The sequence below is a fragment of the Cheilinus undulatus genome, linkage group 13, assembly GCF_018320785.1.
Source record: "Cheilinus undulatus linkage group 13, ASM1832078v1, whole genome shotgun sequence".
NCBI classification, from domain to species: Eukaryota; Metazoa; Chordata; class Actinopteri; order Labriformes; family Labridae; genus Cheilinus; species Cheilinus undulatus.
Window position 1 is genome coordinate 9,861,468 of NC_054877.1, and position 10,562 is coordinate 9,872,029.

Sequence of the window (10,562 nt, forward strand, 5' to 3'; positions counted from 1 at the left end):
TCCAAGCTAGCAGGCTAGGTGCAAGTCTGACCTGCATGTTCCACTTTCTCTCCCAAGTTTTACAAGTCCTCCTCAATAAAAGGCAAAGGCACATGGATTAATTTGATAGAATAAATTTGATAGAAATATCATATGATAAGATCCTCTGCCCACACAAAATGAGGGATGAATCACAATAAAGTATCTGTCACTAATGATCTATATCAAATCAAATATTCTTAAGAGTGGTGATACTGCTACTGCTGGAGATGAGATGTTGTCTGCTGTGATGGCCGAGTGGTTAAGGCGTTGGACTTGAAATCCAATGGGGTCTCCCCGCGCAGGTTCGAACCCTGCTCACAGCGATTTTTCTTTCATTTCTGATCACAAATAATGAACAAGTCTTCTACAGGGGCCCTGTGATTGATTAGAGCCCAGTCCAGGGTGTACCTCACCCAATGACAGCCGGGATAGGCTCCAGTGCCTTGTGACCCCCAATGGGTTAAGTGTTATAGAAAATGGATGGATGTTCTACAGGGTTCGACGCTGTCATTCAAGCTGGTTTGTTGGGTTCTGTCACCATGTCTGTGTATTTACATGGATGGATGGATGGATGGATGAATCTAGGATTGGATGGATGAATGGATGGATGGATGGATGGATGGATGGATGGATCTAGGATTGGAAGGGGGGATGGATGGATGGATGGATGGATGGATGGATGGATTGGATGGGTGAATGGATGGATGGATGGGTGGATGGATGGGTGGATGGATGGATGGATGGATGGATGGATGGATTGGATGGATGGATGGATGGATGGATGGATCTAGGATTGGATGGATGAATGGATGGATGGATGGATGGATGGATGGATGGATTGGATGGGTGAATGGATGGATGGATGGGTGGATGGATGGGTGGATGGATGGATTGGATGGATGGATGGATGGATCTAGGATTGGATGGATGAATGGATGGATGGATGGATGGATGTATCTAGGATTGGATGGATGCATTTGTGCATGGATAAATGGATGAATTCCTTCAAGCTTTGATGATGATAAGGAAAGAACATTGTCACATCATATTTTTAAAGTGGTTTAGTGACATTATTCCAAAGCCTTTATTATAGTCAGGTATAAAGTTTAATCCTACAGTTTACTGAGGGGAGTGAGTTAACTCAGGGTCACCTTCAGAAGAGATCTGTTTGTGTGGTAAACATAGAGATGGATGGTTGTGACAGAAAGTGTATCAAAGGTTTTAATAATGTTACCCAAAGACAAACACTGTTATCATCGTTTTCATCCTAAAATGAACGACCCCATTAGCTGTGATGATGCCAATCATTAAAACATCTCCACCGGCCGCTGCCCTCACAAGCTCCTGACTCACATCATTACTCCACATCCCATCTCACAGCGCTCCCTCACATAAACCCTCCACTTAATGGCATCACACGCCTGATATAACTGCAAGGTGCAAGGTTAACGCAGAAGAGTTTAGCTTGAGCTGTCCATTATTCTAATGACTCCTAGTTTGCATTGGCATGCCCTCTAGAATCACCTCTCACCAGGGGTAGAAATGGGACAAACAGGCAGGGAAATTACGCAACAATCCAGAAATCATGCATAAAAATCACAGCAGTGCATAATGACGTTCAGACCCTGTTACGGCTGTGAATTCTTTGCTTGTGATGAAAAAGTTTCAGAATGTTTTCAGTTAACAAGCAGGTGCCCCTTTGCTCTTTTGTTGGTTTGTAAATGTATTAAAGTACACAAATAATCTATCTGAGAATAAAAAGCCATACCAGCTGTGAAGGTGCTGGACTCAAAAATCCAATGGGGTTTCCCTGACCAGGTTCAAATCCTGCTTACAGCGAGGAAGAGTCCAGAATATCATACAACTACAAACTCAGACCCAAAGTTGTGGATGGCAATGCTGCACTGGCAGAGGATCTGACCCTCAGCCCACACACATTAATGAGAGGGTCTCGGACTTCAAGTTCCTGGGCCTGCACCTGAATGATGTCCTGACCTGGAAAACCAACACCACACTGCTGATCAAAAAGACACAGCAGCGACTCCAGTTCCTGAGGGTCCTGAAAAGCAACGCACTGGCAAAGGAGCTGCTGGTGTCCTTTCACAGATGCTCCATTCAAAGTGTACTAGCATACTGCATCCCAGTGTGGTTCTCCAGCTGCACTGCTCAGGAGAAGACAGCTCTCCATAAATATTTGACAGCTTTTGGAATAATTGTCCCCCACTGAACACAACAGGGGCCCTTTTTGTTGAATCATTTTGCCCCTGTTCCGAAAACGTCCTGAGCCCACCACTGACCTAACCTGACACACCAGATGGATTCGTTTCACACATCCATCTGGTAAACCTCCCATAGACAGCGTTTGTGAAAGGGCAGAGGCTTTGAAAACAAAACTCAGAGGGTGACTGGATGAACGCTCTGTCTGTCACATCTTTTCGGGCCAATCAGAGCAACAAAACACGTGACGTAGCCGCCATCGAGGACTAAACTCCGTAGAGAACTGCATAACGCGAACCATGGCGACTGCAGACATGTCAGTACTCGTCTTTTGTCATTTTGAAAAGAAAAAACTCACTGCTGTTCTTTGTTCTTCTTTTAACGAAGAAATGTCATCAAGTTCTGATAAAACTGGTGCTTTTGCAGCATCCATGCTAATCTCTTTAACCATCATTGCAGCGGTCTCTTGTCGCTGCTTGCTTACGTCACGACTCTACCACACCTGAAAGTACTGCCCCTTACTCCTGATTGCTCCTGTCAATTTCTTCACAAACGGTTAATATAGGAGCTTTGCAAGATGGATTCGGCCCTGAGAAACATCGAATCGGGTGTATCCATCTACTTTTCAAGGTTACCACTGACCAGCCCTGAATATAGCCGGAGTGCAGCCATTATCAAAACTGAAATGATGGGCTAAATAGGTAAATATGCTCCTTAAATGAACAGTAAACTGACTCTTTTTGATCATTATCAACATCATTAGTATTCCATAACATTGCACTCATATTTCCTGTGTTTATGCCTTTATGTGGGGTCTATTTTGACCCACATGCACAGCTCCATAAAAGCTGTTTACTGGTGTCGGGGCTCCTGATAAATCTAAATGGGATAAATGGGGCCACTGGTTTTGCAGGATAAACAGGCGATCTATTACCGGCTCAGAGCCGCGGGTGTTTCCTGAAGCTAAATCCCTGAATCACAACGTGTGGAAGACAGAGAGAGAGAGCTGATGAGTTTGTGGGAGGGAGGAGAGACCTGGAAGGGCAATGGAGGTGATTCAGAGAAGGAGAGGATGTTTATGTCAGTCAACAATGATGGCTTTAATACTGACTGAAAGAACAGACTGTAAAGTCAAAACTTCACCTTGTGATGGTAGAGAATAATCGTGGTCTATGACAAGTAACTTTTCAGTTCCCCTGTTTGCCTCTGAGCCGTCTTTTATTTTCACTCCGCCAGTTTAGTATGAACTCTAATGGCCTCACACATTATATTTATACAATCACAATAAAAGAGTTAACTCCGCTCATTGCCATTACTTTAATGGCTAAACGTGAATATAAAACTCCACAGCATAAACATCCAGAATCAGGGCCTTATTTGGGCACGTTTTGCTGATTTATAAAGGTCAAAGGTGATCTGGTTATTACACAGGTCTATGTTAGAGATGTGAGCTCATGCTGTGGAGAGAAGTCTTGAGGATTTAAACCTTCCTGATTCTGTTTTTCAGAATGGAGCGATGCGTTACCGACACTCACCAGCACCAAGAAATACCGGGAAAGCCCAGCACCATCAGCTGATGATGCAAACACTAGAAGTAAGTCTTTTTTCATCCTTTTATCATAAATGTGGTGAAAGGCTACACAGGTCAGACATGAGCCTAGGGTGCCAATGTAGAGTACGACTTAAGGGCTAGACTGTCTGCACCCTAATTACCTCCGCCAAGGAGGTTATGTGATCGGGTGGGTTTGTCCGTTTGTTCATTTTTTTGTTCATTTGTTAGTAACATAACTCAAAAAGTTGTGGACAGATTTTGATGAAATTTTCAGGAAATGTCAGAAATAGCATAAGGAAGAACTGATTACATTTTGGGAGTTATCCGGATCACCATCTGGATTCAGGAATTTTTTTAAGGATTCTGTACTATTGGGAGATAGGGCTAATGGTGGAGGTCTGCGCTGTTACCACTTTCCACCAGGAGATGGCGGACATAGTAACTTAAATCCCAGCAGCATTTTGGATGTTTCTATTCAAAGTTTTGGAGTTTACAGAGTTTGAAAGACGCACGCCTGGTCGAGGAGACGAGTCGGAGCGTAGCAAAGAAAAAGAGCGAACTGTAGCGAGAATACTCACAATGCTGGGAGGAATAGAGGAATATTCACCCTCTGCTATGACTTCCACTTGTCCGGTGAGACCATGGGTGCGTCTGTTGGCACTCGTAGCGAAGCCAATGATTTGCCTCACCATGTTTCCACCCCACCGGGGAGGGAGTAATCAGCAAATGCCGTGGTGGGGGGCACATGGGGACAGATCCAGGAATTTTTTAAAGGATTCTTCACTGTTAGGAGACAGGGCTAATGGCGGAATTCTGCGCTCTCTGAGTGCTTTTCTAGTTCAGGTTTTTTTTTATACTGCATATGCTGATTGAGAAGCTTGTGTTGTGTCTTACTTGTAAGTCTAATCACATCTTATTACTATAATTGGCAGAATGTGTTGATTTGCACACCACACTGTTGCTCCAATTGTCCTCGTAACCTCTTAGAAGACTTCTTGGGTGTACTGGTTTAAAACTGGTGCCATATGAAAAACTATAAATATATACAGATTTTCAATAAAAATGCAAAATTGTTGCGCCTTTTGCTTTCGTTTGCCTCACTTCATATCTCCAACTTTTGGTCCGTCCACAGGAACAAGCAGTTTGGAGGTGAAGGAGAACCAGGCTGATCCTCCACCTCTTGACTGTGACCTTCTGAGGAAACATCATCCATCAGCGTTTTGCTCGACTCTCCCCCCATGTGGACCGAGAGCTCTAAAAAGGAAGCTGCCATTACTGGATGGAAAAGACCAACTTCTTTGCCAAAGTCACTCCTCAATGTGTAAAAGAGCATCCTGGTCCATCACCGAGAAGAACGCTGTGGTGCAGCTGAACGAGTTACGACCTGGACTACAGTATGAGATCGTGTCAAAGACAGGCCCGCTGCATGCGCCGGTGTTTTCTGTGGGTGTGGAAGTGAACGGTTCACACTTTGAAGGTATAGGACGAACCAAAAAACAGGCCAAGACGAGAGCTGCGGAGCTGGCTCTGCGGTCATTCATCCAGTTTCCAAACGCCTCCCAGGCTTATGCCAGCATGGGGAACTTCACCAGCACTCAGGCGGATTTCACAGCAGATAGACTCGACGTCTCTGAAACGTTACTCAAAGAGTTTGAGCCGTCACTACGAGAAAACAGCGACCTCCTGCACTATAACCCAGCACAGCTTTTCTCCAGTGTTTTCAACCACAGACGACTCGTCAGGCTCACTCTGGATCTGGTCTCAAAAAATCCAAAAAGACGAACTCTTAGCACTTCATTCTTAGAGCACCTCAGCCCCGTGGTGCTCCTCAACGAGCTCAGACCAGGACTCAGGTACATCTGCCTGACAGAGAGGGTTTATGGGAAACCCCTGAGGAGTTTTGTCATGGTAGTGCGTGTGGAGGGGAGAGTCTTTGAGGGCTGTGGTCACAGTAAGAGGCAGGCCAAAGTCAAGGCAGCAGCAGCTGCTCTTCAGGATATTTTCAACATAAGTCTGGGACCAGAGAGGAGGATGATGGGTCTACAGGGAAGCAGAGCCAAAAATCAGCTACCTCAGGTGAGTCGGTCCGCCTTTTCTAATCCATTTACATGTTGTAGGTTTTCTTTTGATGAATTTAGCAAGCAGCTAAGTATATAATAAATAGTTAAAACATGGATGAACTTCACAGCTTCATATATTTCAAACTTATCCTACACCAGAGTTTCCAGCACATGTTCTGACCTAATTAGCACATGGCTAATTTAGGCAGTGAAGGTTCATGTGATCAACATGAATGATGTCAAACAACTCCTACCTCTGGGGCAGTTTAGAGCTCCAGCAAATCATTCAGGGAAATCAACAGTCTGGAAAGATTTTGAGTTGGCCATTGCTGTAGGTAATAAAGAAACGAAAAAGAAGAGAACTGCAGGTATCTGAGCAGCATAAACACTGGGACCGTCTGGGGCAAGGACTGGCCTGGGCTGAGCAGAGACTTCGACGAGTGGGTAAATCTACCCGTGACCAATTCTCTGATGAAGTGGAAGTGTATTCAGTTTCAAGTAGAAAGGTGTGGATCATTAGGGCTGGTGGCGTGAGCACCACCTTACTATCCCACAGTACAGTACTAGCCTGGAGCTTTCTGGCTAATCTAGCTTGTGGTAGCAGCAGCAGTGAGGGAGGAGCCAAAGATGAGAGGAGGATTGTATTGAACTATACACAGTGGATGCTTTTGTTGTTCTTCGGTACTACTCCAAAGGAAACCACAGTGGGTGGATTTTACTACTTTAGCCAAGGTTACAATTTGAGATCATCAGTTTATGATGACTAATATAAGACAACTGACGTTTAGACTCAATTTTCATTTGAAATACTGAGTTGTAAGGCAGTGTCTAGTTAACAGAGCACTGGCTAGTTATTTAGTGGAGGATTTTATTTGCCTGGTGCAACCGTGTGGCAACAGTTTGACGAAGGCTCTTTTCTATTCATGACTGTGCCCCAGTGCACAAAGAAGGACCATAAAGACATGGTTTGATGAGTTTGGTGTGGAAGAACTTGACTGGCCCACACAAAGCCCTGACCTCAACCCCATCGAGCACCTTTGGGATGAAGTGGTATGGAGATTGCGAGCCAGGCCTTCTGGTCCAACATCAGTGCCTGGCCTCATAAATGCTCTACAGAATGACTGGGCACAAATTACCACCGAAACACACCAAAATCTTATGGAAAGCCTTCCTAGAAGAGTGGAGGCTGTTATAGCCACACATCAGTGCTGTAGGCAGCAACTCTAAAGTCATCTTTTATCTCTTTAGCTCACCCCAGTCCTCTAAATGATCGGGATAAATGAGGCTGAGGTTCTGCCAAATGGAGTGTGCCGTACATCCGCCTGGCCGTCATGTCCTGAGGCCTGAGAGCTGGATGGTGTCCTGTATGCTCAGCTGTAGCATCCAAACAACTCCATTATGTCTCTGAGAATCTTTCAAGACGTCTTTTACTGTCACACTTTAAGGAAACAAGAGGTTCTGTCTCCTGAACGCCACAGAGATGAGCACAACCAATCAAAACATGCAGGGATGTTAGGCAAACATGTTAATACTTGATGAAACCCTGGGGCAGATTTGGTGGGATGATGATAACATTTTAACCTGTAGGAAACCACAAGCACTCTACCTTCCCTTTTAGCTGAATATTTGCAGAAGCTTTTCTTCTCCTCCCCAAACCGATCATTCAGCATCCTCCTCCTCCTCTTCAGTATGAACTGTCTGTCAGCCGACGTGACGCTTTAATGAACATTATTACAGCACATTAGGGATGAAGGAGGAGCAGCAGCAGACCAAGGAGATAGAGGTGGAGCGAGAAGGCGGTGTGAAGAGCATAATAATCCGACAGATAATTGTTTAACACACTCATTACACACGACCTTGTGCCACTGTCATCCACAGAGCGACGAGCCGGGGTTTCGCTCCGAAGAATCACCTGCTCTGATAAAATGGGTGTCACATAAAAGTAAAGACGTTTAAGATACAGGCTGTTACACTTAGAGGTCATGTCTCAGGTATACGTTCAGGAGTTTTAGCTGGTTAATGACATGAAGAGTTCAGATTTTACATTTTTATCATGACTTATAGCTGAATATAATCATCCTCAACAGGATGACTGTAGAAAGTTTTAGGACCTTGAAGAAGTTTTACTTGGTTTCTACACGTGCACCAGGCGTTTCTGTTTATCTGCTGTTTACAGATTTACTGTCTACATGGACACTAAATTAAGGTAGCCAATCATGAAGCGTGTTTGTAGCATTTCACCAGAATAAAATCCTTTATAGCAGTGTCAGTGAGTCCTAAATGTGTGCCTGGGAAAAACAAAGGAGCAATAGGTCTATGACACTGATCATGAACTGGCTGCCTGGGGGCCAAATCAGGCTCCCCAAAGCATCCTGTCTGGCCCCCAGAAGATTATGAAATTCAGAAAAGCAGGAAAAGAAGATGTTGTGGTTTTAAGAGTATCTTTTGGCTTCAAATGTCTGCAGCTGTGAAATCCACCCCAAAAGCAAAAAATATTTAAATAGTTTTATAATGACTTCACATTTGATCTCTTTTTATAGAAATTCACTTGTCAGCCATTACTAGTAAATATTAAAAAATGTGTTAAAACTGGCAAAAATGGCCAGATAAATTGGTGAAAAGGGGTTACAGAGCGGCAAAAATGGGCATTAAGATCCAAATGGGTTGTGAAGTGGCACAAAGGGACAAAAAATTGTGAGCAAAGTGGTGAGAAGAGGTTAAAATGTGGCAAACCATCAGTATTAAAGGAAAAAGGGGCAAAAAGTATATTAAAATGAGTGAGAAGTGGCAAAAATTGTGACAAAAGTAATGAAAAGTGGCAAAAATAGACAAAAAGGGGCAAAAATGGAAAAAGGAGGGATAAGACAGGCAAAAAAGTAGTTTAAAGGAGTCAAAGAATGGCAAAAAGTTGGGTTAAAGAGTCAAAAATGGTCAAAAAGTATCAAACATGGGTTAAAAGTGGCAAAATGGTGCAAAAATAGCCAATGGCAGAGTAGTGAAACTGCAGGAAAGTGGGTTAAAGAGTGATAAAATAGCAAAAATGGGTTAAACATGGCACAAAGTGTTGCAGAAATGGCAGAAGAAAGCAGTGAAGTAGTGAAAAGTGTTAAACATGAGTTCATATTGGTGCTAAATCATAATTCTTTGAGAAGCCAAGCCAATTCTGTCAGCATGCCTGTCTCCTTGTGGTCTTTGGCATTATAGATTAGGATATATCTCAGAGGTCATGCCTTAAAATGTCCTGCATTTTGAAAGTAAATACAAATACTTATAAAAAAGTATGTTTTTTAGAGCAAAATATTGATTTAATTTTTCATTATTTGGAAGTCTGGCCCCCAAAAACTCTGTCAAGAATAAATCTGGCCCTTGTGCAGATGTACTTGATGACCCCTGGTCTATGATGTGCAGAAGCTCTTACACGCAATTTCTACATACGGCTGCTTCACCGCAATCTGCCAAAATGGAACCTACTGTCTTCGTTCTCCAAAAGCAAGCCGTCCTTTACTTTGTCAGGGTTTTTTTGTTTCTTTTCGATTGTCATTTGTGCTTACCAGTGTTATTTTTGGCAGCTATTTTTAATTTTAGTCTTAGTCTTTAGACAAAATCTCTCTTAGTAACACTTTAGTCAATCTACCCCTTTTACTCAAGACATTGTAGTCTAGTTTTAGTCCATAAAAAGTCCTCACTTTTTAGTCTTTACCTTTAGTCCAAGCATATTCTCTTGCCTAAATCTAGTACTAAATCATGGTAGTGTGTTCTCAGCACCCTGTCAAACCTGGGGTCCCTGCTTTGTACAGCTGAGAGGCAGAATAGCTACAGCTGCATTAGTTTTGGACAGATTTAGCCACAGTGGAGAAATATCACTGATTTTGAATGTCCGACAAAAACTACATTACATTTTAGTCTAGTTTCAGTCAACCTTACGAAAGCTGAACTTAGTTTTTATCAGTTTAAGTCATAACAGATCTATTTTTGTAAGTCTTAGTCTAGTTTTTGTCATGGAAAAAAGGCTGTTGACGAACATTTTTAGTCATAGTTTTAGTCGATGAAATTAACCCTGGGGTTTGCTCTTCATCATAATAGGATCCAAACGTGCTGAAATGATGTTTGAAAGGGTAACTCCTGCAAACAACGGGTGAACCACAACAAATCTGCCATCATACACAGTTCAATCTCCTGGCTGGAAGCTTGGGTTGGGCCTAATGTGAAATGCGTAAGTGATGCGTGCATAGAGCCTATCACCATCGATCAGAGAGCTCCAGACAGGAAGTCAAAAAAGTAGAGGACTCCTGATTTTAAATCATCACTTTATCAACATTATGACTCATCCTAGAACATGAGCAAAGGGTCACCGGGAGTTCAGAGGGTCACAGAGCTACAACAGCGCCATTGATGAGAAGAGAGTTAACTTTAGAGGAAATTTAACCAAAGAATTTTACATAAAACCACAGATCCTTTAGGCAAACATTAACCTTTTAATCTTCTAATGTACTCACCCAGTGGCGTAAGAAATAATATTATGGACTCATACCAGGAGGGATGATAAACTAACCCCAAAAACCTAAAATAGTCCACTGTTGACATACTTTTCCTGCGTGAACTTGCAAATCTCCCCTGATCTCTGCCTGCTGATCAGGGCTGCGCTCCCCAGCGTGGCACTCTAGACACGCTTTCAGTGTGCGTGGTCGCTCCCCTTCAGCTGGAGCAAAACC

At 43.2% G+C, this 10,562-nt stretch overlaps 1 protein-coding gene and 1 non-coding gene across 2 annotated transcripts in view; both read left to right on the top strand.

The window, feature by feature from the left end:
- The first annotated feature begins 262 nt into the window (after positions 1-262).
- Positions 263-344, top strand: trnas-uga. The gene has a single exon. It is a non-coding gene; the product is annotated as a tRNA-Ser (tRNA).
- A 4,763-nt stretch (positions 345-5,107) lies between these two features.
- LOC121519886 (double-stranded RNA-specific editase B2-like) overlaps positions 5,108-10,562 on the top strand; it is a 20,373-nt gene continuing 14,918 nt past the window's right edge. The window contains exon 1 of the mRNA XM_041802985.1: positions 5,108-5,866. Coding sequence (XP_041658919.1) covers positions 5,108-5,866 — 759 coding nt within the window. The remainder of the gene's footprint in view (positions 5,867-10,562) is intronic.